Source organism: Heliconius melpomene, chromosome 18 (genome assembly GCF_056956725.1).
Source record: "Heliconius melpomene rosina isolate 202511_hmr_F chromosome 18, ASM5695672v1, whole genome shotgun sequence".
Lineage (NCBI taxonomy): Eukaryota > Metazoa > Arthropoda > Insecta > Lepidoptera > Nymphalidae > Heliconius > Heliconius melpomene.
In genome coordinates this window covers 3,402,769-3,425,529 of record NC_140406.1, presented here as the reverse complement: position 1 = coordinate 3,425,529, position 22,761 = coordinate 3,402,769, and the positions used below count along the sequence as shown (strand labels likewise).

Here is a 22,761-nt window from a genome sequence, read left to right as displayed (position 1 = left end):
CAAATGGCTCCATCTATGGGACAGTCAATATTTATTGAGATAGCGCCACCTTGTATCGAATAGAACAAAACACTTATATTTTTTAACAAGACACTATCCAACTAAATTCAAAAGTCTCATACTCAATAATACTTCTAAGTATTGTGTGTACAGCGTAAACAAGCCGCATTACATCATATGCTGTCAGTTTAAGAAGTCACGAGCTCCGCTAGCAGGTGTATATTTTGGTAACGTGCTATTCAAATAAGTCGCGTTTACTTTCGTTTGGTATCCGCGTTTTATAAGATTTCTACGTAGTTTCTCTTCGCTCGACGAACGGAGTAGTGTGTTATGCGTTTGAGCGTTGTGTTTCATGACGTTTGTGTAGTTTTTGCTGTGAATAATGTGATTGTGTAGTTCGTTATGGCATTTAGATACCGTGAAGATTTGGTCGGCAAACGATTTCTCTCTGTGAGTGGTGTTTCTAAAATAAACGTGAATAAAGTTTCCGAATGGGGATGGAAAGCTGGTGTTATCAGAGCAGCTTCTCACAAAGATAACAAGAATAAGGAACTTCAGGTAAAGCTGTTTGTAAAATACTGTATTAATATCAATAAAAATACGAGTTTAAGTCATAATTTATTGTATTACTACGTTATGAACGACTTAGATATACACGCTCCTCATAGAGTATTTTTAGATATTACTAGAAATCTGTATATAATGTATATATGAAGATGTAGGTGAAATGCGAATAAATAATATCCTTCATAATATAATAATTCATAATATATAATGGAGTAGGACGACAATGACGCGACAAAGTTAAAGTACGTGACGACTAAGTATTCATTAATTTATATAGGTATATAATTATTATGATTTGATGTGAAAACAAAAGGAAGGTTTCTTTATATAACTGATAGTAAGTTATCTCTTTGAAAAATAATGTACAATACACAGATCTTAACAATCAATAAGGAAAGAACAGAAACCTTTTAATTAAAAAAAAAACTGCATCTAAATGTAATACAAAAAGTGAAAATATTTTAAAAAATGCTAAAAAAAATGTAATCGTGTAAATTTCATCTGTTTGCCCTAAATACCAAAAAATTAAAGATACTCTCGTAAAATCAACGTAGGTTTATATTTTTTATGCCTTCTTGATTATCGACTTTCCATTGTTTATCACAATTTCGTTCGCAAAATACCTACATACCTACTTGTACTATTGTATACTTATATATATAAGAATAAAATTTACACACAAGCTAACTATAACTTTATCATAATGTACGTACGGGTCAAAGAAACATATTGATATACCTACCTATACATTTGTAGATTGTCCTTTGCCACTAAACTCAATAGCGCCACCATATTTTTTTTGTTAATAAGTAAGTAAAAAAATATTGAACTAGATCGCTTCACGCTCTTTCCCTCAAAGTAGGGTAGCCAGCGGGAATCTACTATTAACACCGTTCCCTATTTAAATTGCAAAGGAGAACACGTCGATATAGAACTGCATGCAACATTGTATCGTTTGTAGAACGCTTTTTATATTATAAATAGTAAATACCAATATTATAAACGTGTGGTCTCATTTTTTTTCTCGTAGAGGTCGTTACCTCTACGCATCGTTATGCGTAGGTCCTACCTACTAAACAGAAAATAACGCATTGAAATTTTAGGTTCAAGTAGGGAACTTAAAAGTTCACAGTGTCCTAAAATACGTTATCTAAGAAAATTCAAGTAAATAAATTTGAGCCTTTTTACAAATAGTTTTTGTTATAAAAACTATTTATTTAACTCGATTTCAAAATATTAGTCTTTGTACAAAACTTGTACATAATACCTAAGTATTTCTACATAATGAGCTCCACGCTCTATTTTCTACTAATAATAATTTCTTTGAACATATTCTATCGTCATACTAAGGCAAATCAGCTAGGAAGATTGTTTTGTTTCAATAAATAAGCATTGACATTTATGTAGATTTTTTTTACTTTGCCTATATGGAACTGCCATTAAAATTACCTCATCATATTATATTAACTAGGTATATTGAGATCATTAGACTAATATAGTGAAGGTGACCTTTACAGGCAATTTGCTGCTTAAATTATTTTGTTGTAATCAATTTAATATCTTTTATTAAGCCACTTTATAAAGAAGAATAAAACTGGAATAGCCCAGATTATATAAAGAAAATATATAAAAAATTAAAAGTCATGAAAAAGTAATTATTAAGTAGTTTATTTGTCAACCATACAACGGCAGTTTTAAATGGTTGTCTAAAACACTAGATATATTGTGTAACTATTACAACATATCGTGGCACCTGTCTTTGCTTATTCATTACGTATAAGAAGAGAATTAGGTATAGCGTACAAACCGAATGCACATGAGTGGTGGTTCAACGACCCCACTCTCACCGCGCCGATGCACCGTCTACGCACCGCTTGAACCGAGACCTGCCGGACTCGATCAAAGCTCTAACAAAAAAGAAAAGGATCCTGCGCTGGATAAAATATGATTGGGATAATACCAGAGTTCATTCGGAACATCAAACGAAATTCGTATTTTAAAGTCGTAAACAAGATAAATCAGCGGTTACGTAGGTATGTGTACACCTGCATACATACAGGTTTGGAGTTTAGACGGATTTTGTGAATTTAGAGTTTTTATTACAATGAACCTTTATTATTTTTGAAGGGAAATACGATTTTGTATTTGTCAAAATAAAGAAATATCTATGATTTGCTAATCAAGGGGAAGTTGGTTAACCTAATACTAGGCTACTTTAAAATAATTATTTATATTATTCCCAAAACTCATTATTGTAATTTATATGTAAATAAATGTATATGTAATAATTTATGTATGAAACATTCAAAATCAAAAGATACAAAGCGTACACGATGCGCTCGCCCGCCATGTTCCCCATTTATAAATAGACGACATCTCTCTACATTGCAGCGCTCTCCCGCCGAGTGGGGAACGCCAGCCCAACACCAACGTAATACCACTACAAGTCTACGAGTACACGAATATTTGTTTAGATTACATACTCTACTCTTTCTCGAATCTGAAACCAGTTATATATTGGAACTATAACTGGTTATTTAGTCTGCTCAACACATATTTGAGATCACTTAACGAGACCGTTCAGGTCGTACAGTTTAGAGAAAACAAAGGATCCTATAATCGAGAGTGGTGCACGGCATTTCGAGAGCTGCTCTCGTTATATCTCACCTATTATTTGTTTAAACTTAAAACTTTTACAAGTTTTACACTAACTATGCATTATACATATATTTAGGTAACAGTTATTAATATTTACTAAGACCATTATAACATTAGTAAAATACAAGAAAATAGGTGTTTCATAACAAAAAAAAATTACCTAAAATATGCAGAACATACGCGGCAAATTGTAATAAATCAATTAAAATGTTGAAATAATATTTAATTTAAATTATATTTAACATGTTGGTTATTATAATCGATATTATCTGTTAATATCTATATAACCTTGTAAATAAATGTAAACATTAATAGGTAATAGAATCACGATAGAACATGAACGTTGTTGACATCAATGATATCATTCGTTATCTTAACAATCTTGAAGCTAGTTAGTGCACGTGCTTTAATTAATAAAGGTATTGTTTTTTTAACATTTATAAAAGTATTACCTGTGTAGAATCAGGAAATTGGGAAAGAAAAATAATTTAAGCACGCACACAGCAGGGAGGTAGAGGGAACCTACTGTTAAGACACTCCGTTCTCCACTCTCTGCCAAATTCTGGAGGCATTGCGTGTTGAGTGGCAGAACTCAACGCCGCTCTTGGCCTTGACACCAGAACGAAGCGAGAAAAATAATTCTTTTTTTAAAAAAGTTATCGTTATTTAAATTGTTTATCTTTAAATAATATTATAGAGGATTTAAGATGATTATAATCATACTATTATGGCGCACTGAGGTAGCGTTTAACTGTAATCGTGACGGTTTGTGTTGGATCTCCACTGAGGAAAAGAAAGTAATTCATACCGAATTACTTTCTTTTCCCTGACATGACTTGTATGACAAGTTCCGTCATTCATAAACGCAATGTTTCGAAACTAGTGTCTTGACACTAGTTTCTCAGACTATCCTGATATAGGCCGGTTACAGCACAAAGATAAAAAAATCACAGTCGAATTTCAAAAATAGGTATATATTTCACATTTAAAACCGTGGTCCCACAGATAACTGATAAGCCATCAACATCAATTGATGTAGTGTCCCCAAAAAAGTAAACTTATATGCTTATAATATTATCATAAAGTGTATAATTTTTAGCGTTAAACTAATTGAACTTGTTCCACGTTTTATTTAAATTTGTTTATCTATTGTTGGTATTGATAAATTGACAATAATGAAATTAATGTGTTAGGTGTAACAAATAATAATCACAAAACATAAAAAAAATAGAGTTATACGAAAATATAGTTAATATAATTATTTCTGATGCGATGCGATCAGTTAGTTCGTAATCACATACTTGGTAATTGACCTTGACATGCTATAAAATAATAAACGGTAAATAATTTGGATTAATTAGATTAAAAAATATTTTATTGAAAATATGTAAAAAATCTTTTATTACAATTTTTTTCATCGCATTCCAATATAATAGAGTATATTAGCACAGTGTCTGGTTTTTAGTATTTTGTTTGATAAGCTACGTCTTTACGACAGACTGTAAAGCCGCGAGAAGACAAAATGATAACACCAGTACTTACTTCGGTATTATATAAAAGTAATCATAATATTATTACAGAAGATACGTTTTTTATTCTCATTAAAGCCTGCAACAATAACTGAGAATAAAGAACCTATACTGTGAATATATTTTCTATACAAGAAAAATAAAATTCAATTCAATTTTATAACAAAGAAATGTCAATAATACAAGAAGGTACTTGTTTCGGGTCGCCAACGAGTGAATGATGTTTTCATCGAACGTCTAAAAGTTATTTTACTTTTGTGTTATTATTGTAGTCATATTATAGTTAAAAAAAGTAATTATATTTTAATTCAAATTCAACATTTTACAAATAATGTTTCTAATAAGGTACAATATGGCTTCCTTCTAATAATTAAAAAAAAATTGAAACATTAAGGCCATTAATAAAGTTTCATCTAAGTATGTACTAACCAAATCGACATTAGAATTAGTACAAAAACTATACATTAGTTTAATCAACATAATCATCCAGCTGATACCGAAGCCAGTTGTGCAAGCAGCGTTGGCGAGCACAAAGATCGGTAGGGCGAGGACGGGAAGTAGGTCGCAGGGGTGCGGGCCGCGGGGGAGCCCTTTAGGCCACTTATCAAGCGGGGCCGTGGCTAGGGAAAGCGACTCTTTGAAGTTTTGGTAGATACTGACTGTTTGTTTGGCTACGATGCTGTTGAGATATGAAATATGCCTACAACTCATCACACGCTGCCGTGATGATGGCCGTAGATGACATTAGACACTAACTATTCGGCTATACATAAACTCATATATTACATGATTTACTGTAATCATATATTCACATAATTTTCCTCCTACCACTATCAACGTTTTGCTTTCTTCCCTTAAAAAAGGTTCTATTTTTATAATGAGTAAAAAAATCAAGTAAATATTTAGCCACAGTTACATATTAGATATTTGAGCTGGCGCGAACCAAAGCGTGATTACACCATTACATTAAGTTCCTATAGGCATTACGCAGCGCCATATGTCGACAGAGAAAGCGGACTTCTATCTGACGGGAATATGTCAGCTTCACTTTTAACTTTTATAGATTTCATCTTATTTTATAAAATAGTCCAATAATTGGGTCAGTAATTTCGTAAAACGCAAGGAATTATCATAAAAATTAAAATAATGTTATTTCCAATGAGTATTGTGTTTGTGACCATATCGACAACATGACACTGTAAGAGCGGCGCTCCGACCTCGCACGAGCCCTTCGCAACCTGTGCGGCCTCATCGACTAAAATAATGCTTGAAACACGTTTTCATGATACAGTAATTGATGTCTTATTTATATTATATAAAATATTTAATGTAAAATTATTTTAAATTTGGGACTCCTTAATTTACTTAGCTAAACTAGGTGGCACAAGGGTGTGTCTGTTAAAGTAACGGTTGTAGGTTCAATTTCAACTTGGAGTGAAAACAGGGAATTAGATATTTAATATTTTCATTTCCTCGCTCTGGTAAGTAAGTGCTACTGAACACGCAATCTCTCCAAAATTCGGCAGATTTCGGTAATGGCATTAAAATGAGGAACGGCATTTTTAAAATGTCTGTCTGTCTAAAAAAATACTTAAAATTGAAGAATTTTATTATTATTGTTAACTTATATATTGATGCTTGTCAATCTGATCTGTGAGATGAGATGATATCTTCAGAATAACTCGATAAACATTGCATAATCTGAGCCGGAGTGAGTGAGAGTAAAAAATATCTGGTACTTATAGACAGGTTTCATGTGAATGGAAAACTTGTAGTGCTTTGCTAGTCGTATCTGTGAACAAAGAGTTTGCAGTTCTTATAAAATATCCTTTGTTAAAACACCTCCGTCATTATGTGTAATACCTTTATACATATAACACAAATTAAATTTTATTTCCTTTGTTTCTTATACGAAAGTTTTTTAATATTTATAAAAATAAAATGTATATAAGAATAAAAATAAAAAATATTTAAAAATGACATTTATTTTCTCGCTAAACTTGTATCTGAAATATTTTATCAGGTTATGTGACCAGTATTCTAAACAGTTGCATCGGAAAGATTGGAAATAGCTCGAAACATACGCGGGTTCGACCTAAATACTTGAGTCTGCACATGATATATATAGAGTAATCGAGCTTGTTTCATATAAATAAAAGTAGCATTTTGATTTTAAAACAAAATGTAAGAAATATAATGAAAGACGAACGAGGGAACAGAAGGGAACGGAGTGCCTTAACACTAAGTTCCCATTTCCCTCTGCCTACCCTGCTATGTACGGGATACAGCGTAAAGCTAAAAAAGAAATAAAACAATAAAAAAGGTTACCTTCGTATATATTATAGTCAATTTCACAGCAATAATAGAATTAGTACAGGATTTAAATCATAACATGATATGGACCGTTTATTTTGAAAGTGGTAAAAGTCCATTTTTGAGAAAAATGTCATTTTTGAGAAAAATGTGTGTAAGTCCATTTTTGAGAAAAATGAGCTATCACGTAATTCATGCTTAATTTAATATATTTTTTTATATATAACTAGTCCGTGTTTAATTTCTCAAAAAAAACCCATGTTTTGAACAACTTAAAATCGGTCGGTCAATGAAATTGCATAATCAGCGACATACTAACCTTTAATTTTCTCGAAACAAAAGAAAATGGACTTACACCACTCTCAAAATAAACGGGCCATATAGCCATAAATTTAGCTTTAGTTTCAACATTTTGGCAAATACTTATAGCATTAACCTTAAGTCAAAAAAAAGCAAAGTTTTCTCATGATAAGACTCGATCTTTATCGATTCTTTCCATTTAGTATTCAGCAGCAGATAACAGCCGGTGTTGGTCACGCACCACGATTTCTTCCGTTCGTGTCTCACTTGTCCTGCATTTTTATTTCTTCGTATTGATTTTATCTTTTAATTTAGTAATTTATTTTATCAAATTTTATTAATTAATTTAACATGTTCTTAAAATGTTGACATTTCGTATTATGTTACTTCTTATAATTATATCCGTAATGATGCTCATTTATTTGAAGATGAAAATAATCTCCATGTTTTTAATGGACGCAAAACAGGTTTATTATACTTGTTGTCTTTAAAAATACTCAAACAGGTTGCACAATTTCTGAAATCTGGTTTTCTCGCCAGTATCAGTAGGAATAATAAATGTTTATAAAAAGAGTACATTGTATATTTATTTACAAAAGAATAATTTTAGTCTTCATTGTAAAATTCTTGTATATTGCAAATTATTATTTATTTATTGTCAGGCAGTATCAATTTTAATTACAACAAAAAAAATATTTTCAATAGTTTTTTTTTTTAAGTTATTCCTTCCATTTGGACGCTTCATTCAATTTATTATACGTTTTCTAAACTAATACAAAGAAATTAATAATCAAAATGTATTTAATAACGAAATGATTATAGCAAATTTCATATATGATCGTCGACTCGGACACAAAACCTTCATAGAAGGTAGATGTGTGTTGCAAGGCAGGAAGCGATGGGCACGCGACGCGGCCTAACGGAGCGTGGCGAGAGAAATTAACTGTTATTTATACGCACTGCGATGTCTTGTTTGAGTAACCTGTTACAGCATTGGGGGGAAAAAATATTTACGACTAAATATGTTTTAAGCTATATTCCAGGTGTAAATTACCTATATGATATGAATTTTATAAATTTATTTTAGGTTTTCTATTCTCGTTTTTAACACAAATATCGTTATTTTACGAAGTAGATACAATCAAGAAACTATCGCTATCGTGCTTGTTAAAAAATCGCTTTCACTTCATATACTAAATTGCACTGTTTCTACAGATAATTCGGTGAAAATTAAATATCAAAAATAATTGGGATGGGATGTCAATTTGGGATGACAATGAGAGTAGTGTTAAAACACTAATTAATTACTTCACTGTGTGTGGTAAAACTTTGTCTTGCTAGAAAATATTTTTAATACAAAACACTTTCAAGTGGGAATCAAACCCAAGTGGTATCATTGGGTTCAGACATAAGCTGATTAACAGAGCCATGATAGCGTAACTTTATTATTTTATATTTGTGATATGAGGCTATTTGTTTTTAAAAGCTAAAGCGCAAAGCTACCATAACCAGCCATGACTGTCGGCCTCGTCTGGTGAACGTTCTTAGAAGGTTTTATTTCGAAATCATCTGAGTCTAATATTCTTTATTTTTATATTCAAGTTTCATTGCTGCTATAGTTATTTTACTAATAACAAATTATAACGAATAAGTAAGATAAGTAGTAACTTCTTAAGTAATTTCTTAGGTTTATCTGTGTATATTAGAAAAAGGAACGCGTCGGAATTATTTACTATCTAATCTACCTACAAAAATAGTGTAAGTGTCCATCTATGGAATATTTATGCGATATTGCACCTTTAATAAATGAAAGCCAGTCCTGGCGGTCGGTGGGTTCGATCCCTACTCGAGGAAGTAAAATATTTATATAAATATATATTTCCATTTCTTCGTCCTGGTGTACAGACAAAGCGCGGCGTTGAGGCACGCAATGCCTCCAAAATTCGGTAGAAAGTGGGGAACGGAGTTATACACTAGGTTCCCTCTGCCTACCCTGCTGTGTGTGGGATACAGCGTGAACGTAATTTAATTTGGTTTAATAAATGAAGTTATACAAGATTTTTTCCTACAATACATTGAAGTTTTTATTTATGTCTTAATGAAATGTACAAATGTATCTTTGTTATAAGATATTAACATTCTAAACATTTAAAGTACTAAGAATGTATAGATTGGTATTTATTCAGTAATTATACCAAAGAATAGATAAAGGCGGAGTATCCAATTTAAATGTTTTAAATTATATTGTACATTTAATGGTGATTCTTATTTTTCCACATTTTATAAGAAGCCAGGCAATGATTTGAAATAGAATAGAAATAAACGTGATATTGCCAACAAAATTAATTTTTATGTGATTTATGGACGCTATATAGTGCTAATTTATTAAGACATAAATTACATTAAATGTATTTGTGTGAACTTGATATTTTTTGTTTATGGTTCCCATCTACTAATATAATAAAAAAATATTTCAATATTTTCCCACGGCCCTTTGTACAGTATATTTCTGTGAATATAAGTTTGTATTTCAATAAATATATATAAGTTAATAAGATAACATTCCACAATATTTGCTGTTCTGTGGTTTATGTCTTATTGTCAGTGATACTGATAACAGTCTTCTTGGCGTTATCGCGTAAGCAACTATTTATAGTTATCGCGTCGAATGCTACTTAGGTGATGCTAGTGTGAGTCTATGTAATTAATGATTGTTTCTGTTATTTGAAAATTTTCCGTTATAATTGACTAAAGATAGCAAAGAAACTCTTTTTTTTTTTCAATTTAATTGAATAATCATAAGTCAATTTTGTTTTTTTTTTATATAAATAGCAAAAGGAACCGTTTTTCGTTATCTATAACATTATTGTTTTTTATCAGTAAAAGTTGAAAGTAATACTATATAAATAAAATTGAAAGATGCTAGTTGAATTAATAAATACGCCTATATGGAAGTTTTACTATTTTTAATTATAATAGCAACAAATGTTACATAAGCGCATGCACGGATAGTGTGGTATAGTAAATGTACTCGTTGCTTGTTCTGGTTTAGTTAAAAAGTTTCGTTGATATATTATAACATTTTAATACAATACAAATTCGATAATATTCATACAAAATCAAAGACGTTTCAACAAAGATAGAATTCAATATAAGTTAAATTAAAGTATTACCGGTATTATAAATTTCCACTATTTGTTAAAAATATACGTGAAAAGTGTTTTCAAAAAAAAATATAGGTATCTATAGAAAACAGAACTCGGTTTTTCTTAACATTTCAAAGTGTAATGTTAATTTTAAGCGAACATATTCTTAGCGTGACTAAATCACTAGCCAAAATATTGACGGCCTTGTGGGCTCTCATTACGAAATTCAATGCTTGCAAGAGTTTTGCGGTCGTTGACCCACAATTTCTATAACATTTACGGAATGTTAATTTTTTGTATTCGTTTTTTTAACTTTAAGGAATAGTACATACATTTATTTATATTATTACTTCTCGTATATATTTATTATTACTCGTATATATACAAAGAAATGTATTATTAAAGCTTAATTTTTTTTTATTAACATGAGTTGAAAAAAGTATCAAATATTAATTAAAACAATTGTATAAGCAGAACTTTATTATAAATACTTTGCTGAATAAATAGTTTGCTGTTTTTTGTCTAAATATTAAAGACAAATGGATAAATAAATAAGAAAAAGGCGAATTATTTGAACTACTTTAACTACTATTTTACTTTATCACTATGTAATCCTTCAAAATTCAGGATAATTTGAAATTTTCGTCAATTAACAATATATTTTATATTTTTTCTGATGACTAAAACCTTATTATATAAACTTTTGAATAATATTAAACTCTCTAGAAATCTAAATGTTCAAAATTAAACAAAATCAATTTGGTCTCGCTAAAATCCGTAGAATTTGAGGACAAGGCATGTTGATATGCAACCCCAATTTTAAGCCGCTGTACTAAATGAGCGGTTTTCAAAAGTAGGTCAGAACGCTGAGGGCTAAAATTGGGTCGTGCCCAAGGGGAGACTGTATAGGTACTGGCAAAGGGTTTATACAAGTCTGAGTAATTGTTCAACTTAAATTACGTTATATATTTGTTTTGATAATAAATAAACCACCACGAACGTCTAAGAATGGAAGGTTTTTATAATTATCTAAAAATGTATCCTATTTAACAACTATTATTTATAGTTTTTTTTTTCAGCGAAGAAATGAAAGTATTAAATATTTTATTTTCTATGGTGGCAATCGAATCCACCACCTGTCGCTATTATATTTAGATTATACTATATCCCTTAAAGAGGCTCTTTGCAAAAAAAAAATAAATCTCAGATCGAAGCGAATATAATTGCTTATTTTACGTTACGAAGCAGTGGCGTGTCTGCAGGCGAGTCTACATTGTTTAGGTATTTTAATCGATTCGACATGAAAATGAATTCTTGAACTCGCCTTGGCGTACGCTGATATTGACACCAATAAGAGCCGTCATACCAATTGCAAACTAAGCACTTTGTATATTCTGTTATAGAACGGATAACGTTTTATTTACTGCATTTTTTTTTAAATAAATACGATGATAGTCAAATATTAGGTGATATAATTTATTCTATTTTCGTATATTTCTATAAAAAATAGTGTTTTTATTGAATTTCTTATAAAGAATAAGGCACTTCTTTACTTTTTGTTCTATTGTCCTTACTTTCCCATTGGTATTCCAACCGTTAAAAGCAGCATGAATCAACTATCAACTACAAAAAAAATCTTATTAATTATTTTACAAGGATTTGTGTAGATGTCAAGGTTAACTTAAAGCGTGAGAATCTCATCTGCACTTCAATATACAATATAGGTAATTTTATTTTTAATATAAACTTTTACAAGAAAAATCCTTTTGAATATCAGAATAAGACATGGTAATCGATTGTAGCGTTTATTATCGCATGTGACGATTGTAGGTTTACATAAAACTCGTAGGAGCGAAAAATGTAGGGAAAAGTAGAAGCAATATAATATTACTTCGTTTATGTAAAATATGTTAATATAATAAAGAATAAAGGTTTCTTGAACCAATATCGATAAAAAGGCACGTAGACACGCAATTTACATTTTAATTAATTAACAACAATGTACTATGCTTAAAAAAGACATATTCTTTAGTATTCTGTTTACTTCTCCTCCCAAGTAACCGAGTTGAATAATTCATTTCTCTGTGCTACTTGACGTAATACTTGTTTGGATCTTAATCGTATTTCTCGGTATCATTTTAGGTGTTGTAAATTATATATTAATTACTTTAACAATTAAATACAAATACCTACAATGTTGTTAAAGCTGTTGTTGAAGCAACAATTTCTGTCTGCTACAACAGTCTCGTTTAACAATGATTTTTAAATGTATTATTTTTATAATAAGAATCTTATTTTTAACTGGCGAACTGCCCGCGGCTTGGTACGGTAGTATGGTAAAGGAAGTGTCGCATTGGGAATGAAGTGTTTTAACACAGGTATCCTCTGCCTATCTGGATCGATCGATCGATCGATCTGGATATCGCCTATCCAACGCAAATTTATTTTTTTCATTTGCACCAGTAGTTACTGAGCTTAGCACGTTCAACCAAACAAACTATTCAATTTCATAATATTAGAATAGATACATTTTGGCTATGTATAGTTATAGAATAATGTAATATATTAACGATAATAATATTAATAAAAAATCAAGACACGTATTCGTAGAATGTTTTAATACACACTCGCCTTGAATTGAAAAGTAACGAAATATTGACGCGACCGGCCAGCATTATATTTATAACTTACAAAACAACGTACAAACATACATATACATACAAACATAGTAGAGCGGAACCCGGTGCGTGCGTTGACCGCAAAGAATGCACGAGGCGCGCGCGCATCCCACAGCTGTTTCTTTCTATCCGTTCCGCTGACGAGGTGATGGAGAAGCTACTGAAAGCTTGTTGCTCTCATCACTCCGCTAATTGTATAGTTGTGACGAGAAATCAGACCTTGCCAAGCAATAAATATTAATTATAACATTTCTATATAAAGTTTGATTTGTTTAACAACATACATTTCATTATATTATGTATACTTTGTGCTTATTAAGTCTTCAATATTAAGAAATTGATAACGAATATAATATAAAACAAAATTATAAAAGCTATATTGTTGTCTTTCGAACGTCATTGATAAATATAGGCGGCCATTTTGTCTCAGTCGTGAATTCCTGACATTTCAGTGTTTCTGCATCGAACCGTGAAAGCGTTGGTGCATTTTTTTGCCGCTTTTGCTCGAGTGGACGATTATGTCAATCATTCAAGTATCGACCATTATAGAACTTCGTTCAGCCTCTGTGCCTCTTCATAACATCTTGTGTGAAGTTTTTTTTATAACGTTTTATTAATTTAGTTAATATAATGATATATTTAATAATCTAAATTAATACCACGAAGTTATTTATTAGGTAAAAGACGCTAAGCTAATCTTCTATATCCTCTATTACTTCTACTGGAGTATAAATAATACCTTATCAAGAAAGGACGCTTTATGACCAACATCAAAAAGAAAATACATAATAGAATCTGGGTTTACTGCTTCTCACAACCAGTAAACAGGAAAACATCCCTAACATTTCGATTACCGAAACCAGGAACAAGATTTTGTCTATTTTGTTTTGGCAGATACTTATTTTATGTATGAGCATGTCAAATTTAGAACTTGTTTTTTTAGCTTCATGCTGTCTCCTATACATAGCAGGGTAGGCAGAGGGAACCTGGGTAGCTAGAGACTTCCATTCCCCACTTTCCGCCGAACTCTTCAAATTCCAAACTCACAACCTGTCGCATATACAGTCGGACGCTACTCCTGAGCCACGACAGACCTCAGAACTTGTCTTGGAAATTAATTTGTCATTACAAATTGCTTAACGCATTACATAAATTGATATTTAATTAACATAGCTGGCAGACAAGCTTCTCATACAAAAGGAAATAATAATGTATACTTTTAATTACGTTCCATGATGGTATCTCGTATGGCGATACGTCAGCTACGTGTGTCCGCACTCCGCAGTGCCTACTTGATGCACAGCCCTGACCTCGTGTAGTCGTAGCTACTCGACCAATTAACGGCGGTACGGTAGTTTGTTGTTGTTGTTGGTAAAACGTAATCTCTTATCTGCTTTTGACTGTTATCGACAAAAGATTGAATAAAAATTTGTTGCAATAATTTAAAATACTAACATATAATAAAAGAAGTCAGCAGAATGCAGAATACAAATTAATAAGTTAGTGTTTACAACAACAATAATATGTCAATGTTGTTAATTTACAATGCAAGTGGATACTTGTTATTCTTGCTAGTTTACGGCCCTTGTTTATAAATGCCGTTTTCATTCATAGATTATTGAAACGACATCTCAAGATCCATATCAGAATTGAGAGTGGTTTATAAATACGCTTCTCAGATGAGATTTATGATTTTAATGAATTCATATATTTAATTATTCAAACTAATTAGATTATTTGTTGAGACAATTCAACTGTTGCTGTATTAAATATTGTTTTAGAAGATTAACGTAGTTGTGACAAATTAAAAGAATATTATAGAAAATATATTTTATTGTGAATTTTCTTGTTATTCTTAACACTTTTAATATAATACCTTCACTTCCTCTGTTGAAATTTTCAATATTTTTATCCTGACGCGTACGGCATACCTATAGCAGGGTAAGCAAATGGAACCTATTGTTAAGACAATCCGTCCCCTACTTTTCGTGCAATTTTAGAGATAGGTATGGCGCAATGTCATACTTCTTGCGAGAGCCATGGAATATTTATTTAATATTTTATTCCCTCGAATTACCAACCCCTAAGCCCGTCCTATTTACAAGTAAACGCTTGTTTGTATTGTGCCTCGACGACCTCAGTTAGATTCTTAATCAAATATACTGTCAGTCAAATAATAATGTATGAATTATATTTTTTCAATGAGAACGAACGTCCAAAGGTCTAATATATGCAAACAGGTTAAATTTTCTACAGCTAACCTTTATTAAACAATGACTATTTAAATGTTAATGAGTAATGATTTCAGAAGCCAGCACTTTTAAAATATACTGTCATGTTCTCATTGTAAAAAGCAATATAAGAGCTAAATCCAGATATTGGAACTAAATTATTTTTATCATTTTTACTTTTTACTGATTTCTTGATTACTATTTCATAGATACTCTCTAATAACATATGTACTGACTACTGACACTAAGTTCACAATACATTTTTTAGCACACACCACAATATTGTGTAGTATGGTGTTATTTAGTAGTTAGGTGTTATAGATGTATTTTTATATACAGGTACTCCAGATACAGAGGGGAAAACTTCCCTTATGTTAGCTTTTCACGTGCACGAGTGTAAAAAGCGTTCCTTATGCATCTTTAATGAGGTCCTTCACAATGATTTTTTTTATACACGTCTACATAAATTTCCATATCTATAGATCATTTAAAAACAGGTTAAACATTTTCTCTGCTAAATTCTTTTTTTTTAAGTTTCTTTAATATTATACTACTATGTACTCTAAATATAGTTCCTTATTAAATTGCGATCTTCGCATATTTCTATGTTGTAATCTGTAGAACATAATAAGAAGCAATTTCGGAAATGAATTACGTAACCACCATCAAAACTTAATTATTTCTAAATTGAAATCAAAACATGCAAGTAAAAGTAGGAGGTGGGACCAAGGCGCAAGGTTTGTGCGACAGTGTTTTGCAACCGATCGGGCGATAGGTCTGAGCTGCAGTCGCGTTCATTGACCCACTGAACCCGGCGGGAAATGTGTGGGGCGCGCATTTGGACCTGTCATACGGATGCGATTCCTTTGCGCGGGAAATTTATCTTTGTTCGTTAATATATTGACGATAATTATTTTAACTTCAGATTTTAGTACTGCTGGGTAAATAAATATATTCGACTTTTACATATCTTCTTACTTAAACTTCTCTTAGTTAGTCATTAAGTAGTAAGTTGAGCTAAGTACTAAGTGTGTTTAGGTAATAAAATGAGTAGAAAGGAGCTGTCGGTGGCAGTTGAAGTTAACCATTGCGTTTAAGTGTAATTTTATCATTGTCTTGTACACCTTTCTCTAATTCAAAGTCGTTTGTTGATTATACGCCATCGACTGGTTGAGATGTTTTACTTTCAACTTTCTCTATTTAATTAAAATATTATCTTTTATCGACTTCCATTATTGACATTATGTAATAGTTTTCGAAATATTTGCCACTTGCTCGTTGCTTCCATTTTATCGTCGAAAAATATAATAGTACCCCAGTTACCCGATTTCCTGAGCGCGAGATATTCTATTTGGGAGGTATTGATAATGTTACTTAATGAATAAAATAGTAGATATATTCTAGTCATTTGTATATTGTATTTTCCGTAACATACGAAAGATATTGTAAATGAAACAATGCAGTTTTGGAACGAAATGGTATATTATTTTAATTTTTTAAGAATAATTATAGTCATTCATATTGTTTTAGATATTCTTCTTTTCATGGCTTTTATTGCTAACAGGTATCAATATATGCTGAATGCTATGTCTTTTTATACATAATCTATTATATGAAAAAAATCATGACCATTAACGAATCCAATAAAAAAGGGATTCCTTATTAAACCTAATTTAGTGAAGCGGTGGCGGTGCTGTTACGTTAACACGCCAGCATATACATAAGCAAAAACATATAAAGGGAATAAATAAATTAATGTTTCATTTATAATTTAAGATTAATTAAAATATTCAACGTCATACACAAAATTATATTATCTTTCTAATCATAATATCACCAAAATAATCATATATGTATACTAAAACATTCTTTAGGTTTTAATTGAAATTTAAGTGAAATCGATAAACATTTTTAAGAAAGCATTTTTATAAAATAGATGCTGTCTCATAATCTTTCACGGTGGCCTAGTTTCACAACCTTGACTAAGTACTTGTATATCTATTATTAGAACTAGTTTACCGCACAGCGCACCGGCACCGGTGAAGAAGTGGTGGCCGAACAAATAAATAACAGAGCACGCTCTAAAGTCTAAACATTGTGTAATGCTTGCGATAATTTGCATCTGCTTCTTAGTTTTTAAAGTAAATAATGTACGAAGAAAATAAATTTGATGGAATTTAGTGACTTCAGGGTTTAGAATCCCCTTTAAATAGGTCCTTACGAATCGTGATGCAGTCTTTCATATAAGTTTACTTTACGTATTGACGTAACCGATAAGTTTTATCAATACTTATATTTTAAAGTTTAATTATATAATATGAGGCTACTGTGAGTGTAAATACGTTAGGTTGTGGATTCGACTTCCATGCGAGGAAATGAAATATTTATTGTTTTCATCTTCGCTCTGGTGTCGAGGCAAATCGCGGCAGAAATCAACAGAAAGTGTGAAGCGGAGTGTCTTAACGCTAGATTCTCTCTACCTATGCTTGCTACATACAAATATATAGAAATACGTGCGTGCTGCCGCTGAAGAAATACACAGTGAGAAAAAATATTCAAATGAATACTTGCTACTTTCTTAATCGTTGTTATGCAATGAAAATGAAAATGGCTACCGATAATCAAGTTTAGAATTATTTTCACGCACGATATAATGTTTTGCTGAAAATATTACACTTTTGTTCGATTAGTTGGAAGTCTGTTTGTACTACGTTGCTTTATTATTAGTTATTTTATTAAGATAACATCAATTAACATTTCTTTTTTGTTATTAAAAGTATCACTTTTTTAGACATGGATATATTTCACTTAACTCATAATTAACAAAAAAATATAAAATCTCTATATTATTATGTAAATAAGTGTATTAAGCAGAAGCTTGTCGTGGCGCATAAAACGTGACCATAAACCCGACAGGTTATGGATTCGATTCCCATTCGAGGAAATGAAGTATTTTATATTTCCATTTTCCTCGCGGTGTTATGGCACAGCACGGTGTTGTTTTCGAACACAAAATGCCCCCAGAATTCGGTAGATAAAGGTTAACGGAGTGTCTTAGCACTAGGTTGCCAATGTCTATCCAGTTGATACAGCGTGACGCTAGCAGAAGAGCAGAATATTTATTTTAATCTGTTCTTCTTACGTTTAATATGTACGTGTGCCTATCTATAGTATATGGATAGTTCTATGGACGTCGAAGCTAGAAAATTGTGAGATAAGATTCTTGGAACTTCTGCTTTATATCTAACCTATATGTATAACCTTATCAATATTTGTTTTGACATTTTAAAGATATAAGCTAATATTATTAAGAACAATTAACTAGCCGATTACTCTTAATTAATGTATTAATTATTCGAGCTCAGTGTGTCATATGTATGTTTAAAATTTGTATGTATCATTTACTTACATTGCTATTATAACATAGATCTCTATATAATATTTTCTCTCTCTCTCTCTCTCTCTCCGTATATTATACACCTATTGTAAATTGTTCAAGTTCACTATATAATGATTATGTTTGCTTGAAACAACAATAAATTAATATTTACAGTTACAACATTCATTTCCAACATTTCATTAAAAATTGAAAAAAATATAAAATGCATATAAAAAACCATTAACATTAACTTAGCAGCAGGCACAAATATAAATAAATGTAAAACATTTAAAATGCTCTCGAGAAGTTTTCATCTCGTCCCAGTTTCGCTAGAAGCCCTACGCCACGCGGCGACCTTGTCACCGTATCTGTTACGTACACGTAATAGCACGTATCCAAGCGATTATTTACTTGCCGTATATTATTCTCGTACATATATATGGACATAGCATGACTAGGTCTCATTAATTCTACTAGTTTATTGTGATTTGTATTACCTAGTGGGAATTATGAGTAAAAAAATATAGTAATTTACTATAAAATTTAATTTATTGTGTTATAACTTCCTAAGTTGTAATAGTAATTGAGATCTGTTATGAGACGTGTATTTCTAAAATTGTTTTTTTTTTAATATTATGTACGTATTTAGCGTGTAGGTATGTTATTAGGAAAATAAAATATATTTAAGAAATTTCGGCTTCTTTTCGTGTAGAGGCAATTTACACGACGCGGTACAGTTATAATTCTGAGTAGGTTTATGTTTACGTTCAGAAATGTTGCTTTATATATTATTTGACCTTCTAAAACTGGAATAAAAACACGAAGTTGAAGGACTCACCTTGTCGCTGTATAAGAATATCCTAATACAGAATCTTATACTTAGTACATACTGGTTATATTATGTACATACGTGGATTTAAAATATACAATTGTATGTGAATACATATAGTGCATAAAATGGGTTTAAAATACTATATTTATTTTATATACAAAGCATACGTTTTATATGAATATTGTACTCGGGTTGTTTAGTTTTTTAGTCTTTTTAAACCTAGAATAAGCAACTATCAGTTAATTTAGGATTTAGTATGTCGCATCCCTTTTTTAATTTTAAATTTGGAATTATTTGATAGATATCCTTAGTTGTCTTCTCTATATTTTTTTTCTAAAGAGTTCATTCTGACCTTTAGTTTTCAGAATATGATTTCTTAAAAAAAAAATAAAAAAATATCTTCGTCGTCTTATTAATGATATACTTAAGATAAAAAAAATCCGGTTAATTGTGAGTCGGACTCGCCCACCGAAGCTTCCGTACCAATTTCAGGATTGTAGGTCAACGGGAAGTACAACTTATAAAACTTTTTTGCAGTCATATGGATTCATTTTCGTTGTATGGAATGAACTACAAATATAAGTTTATAATATTTTATTCTATGAAATGCTTATAAATTCTCTTCTTTATTTGTACTGTAAGTTCACACTTTGTGTCAAATTTCACAATAGTAGGTCCACAGGAGTCGAATTTCATACAAAATGCCGCAAAACCTATGCATAAATTCACACATCTTTTGATTGCATCGAATGAGGATTATACTTTAATGCCTAAATATTTTATATTAATTTTAGCTTGATACCTCTATGCGATCTCGAGATAAATGGTCGTGACAGTTAAACAAAAAAGTGATCCTATAATGAGGGTTCCGTTTTTACCTACACAGAACCCTAAAAATATATAAAAATATATAATTTTGTAATTTCATATATACCTAAATCTCCTACATGCAAATTCAGTAGTGCAGATGTTTGATACAGACCGAAAATAGAAATGAATCCAGAGGTGTCGGTAAGGCAACTGTAAACAATCGCTTACTCGATTGCAGCGAGCCCACGCGGCCGAGTGTTGCCAAACCCTCGCCTCGCCACTCGCCAACAGGCAACGTCTATAAACAGAACTAATGCATTCGTCCACAATAAAGTTACGGTAATGGGTTTACAATGTACCTACTACGTTTCAATTTCGATTTCTTAGATTGCATTCTTGAAAATTCTATTAGGTGAGCATTTTGATCTAGTATTAGTTTTTCTATTATGCTCTATGTTTCAATATGATTTATTAATTTTCCAATAACTGTTGTTGCCATAATTGAGTCATGAATGTAATTTAAAAGACAAACGTCTACAGACTTAAAAAATGAATTGCCATTTTAAAAATGAACTACATTTTTAAATATAAAACCGTACTTTTTATCACACGATACACTTAAGAAACTACATATTGTTTTATCTGCGGAAGTAACATACTATTGACGTGCATAAAAATAAACTTTTATCCACAAAGTTTACTGTTTATCACAAGTTCGGTGACAAGGTCGCCACTCGCCATACAGCGGGCGCGTATGAAAGTGGGACGGAATACGTCATTGCCATAACTTATGCATGCGTGGATTATGGAAGCCATTCCTTAGATTATATTACGTCGTAGGTGCTCACAACTTTAGAATATTTTTCAATAATATTCTCATAGGTAAGATAAAAAATATATAGCTTTAATTTGAAATAAGTAATTTTGTTTATTTATTATTTTCATAACAGAATATGTTCAATCATCCACTTACAATTTTCAAATAATCTGACAAGATATGTAGACAATTCACATAAAGATCCGTTGTCGACGCTTCTGCCTACTAAAGATACAATGTCATCATGTTTTTGTCAAATCATGCACCTCTCTTGCTGTAGGTATCATCTTCATTTTATTATAAGGTGTTCAATATCATTGTTTTCTTCAATTTCATTGAATTCAGAAAACCGTTCATGGGGAAAGTATAAATTATGTTTGTAAATTATTCTGAATCTAAAGAGAGAGAAGCGTCCATGGTCCAGGGTATGGGACCGGGCTGTGCCTAATGCAAAAGAGACACCTATTTACTGTATTTATGACTTGAAATATAAGGCAATAAAATAATTTTAGCTGTAAGTATATTATAAAAAACTTATTTACACGTTTTTTTTATATTATTGTAATTATTATACTATAAAAAGTTATATACCCTTCAATTATATACGTATTGAAGTACCTATTGAATATACAACTTAACGTGCAAACAATATTTACTGTTACAAAATAATTGTGTCAACAGTTCTCTCTCGTCAAATAATTATTTGATGAAGTCAAGTAGTTAATATTGAAGCACTGTAAAAATTTTCCGAAAATTATACTCTACAACAAAACTTATAATAAACCTAAAATAAAAAAAAGTTAAAAGTGGCAAATTAAATGAAAAGGTATCGTTACGCTAGAATATTGGCTAGAGCTCTTGGACGGTATCCAAGAGACACGGGTTCTAATCCTGCTATGTTCAAATATCTAACTATCCAAATATCAACAAAGCTACTTACTTAGTGATGACTCGTAGGGTAAATATTCAATATGAAAATGCGAATGGATTTCTTTTGAATATTATTTATGGCAATTAATGCAGTTAACGACGCATTCGCTGATAAGAAGTAACATATACTTTGTTTATGTACTAGGCGATTGTTTTCCATGCCACGTATAACTTTATTTATGTGTTTATTTCATTGTGACATTGAAAATGCTAGCTTCATCCGCCTTGAGGTCAGCCGTGAGCACTCATTAAACGATACCTGTCTCATTATTGGTTGGCTTAGTAATATTATCACTACGCTTCGATCGGTCCTTGGTTTGGTATTTACTTGAAAATACAAAAATTCCGAGATTGTTCTCGAACATTAATTGATTTAAAATCTTGTTTTATGTTGCGAGATACATATTAATAGTATGTATATATTTTAATGGTATTTTTTAATTTAAGGTATTTTTAGTAATTTTAAGTGAAATATCGGTTTTATGATGTTGTTGTAGTCAATCTTTTTAAAACAAAACAATATTTTCAATGTTTCAATGTCACGTGCCAGATATTCGATATTTAAAATTGG

General features: G+C 31.0%; 1 protein-coding gene across 1 annotated transcript in view; it reads left to right on the top strand.

Annotated features, from left to right (window-relative positions):
* Positions 1-286: 286 nt before the first annotated feature.
* Positions 287-22,761, top strand: part of Kdm3 (Lysine demethylase 3) — a 114,201-nt gene continuing 91,726 nt past the window's right edge. Inside the window, exon 1 of the mRNA XM_085202464.1 lies at positions 287-558. Coding sequence (XP_085058590.1) covers positions 403-558 — 156 coding nt within the window. The 5' untranslated portion in view covers positions 287-402. The remainder of the gene's footprint in view (positions 559-22,761) is intronic.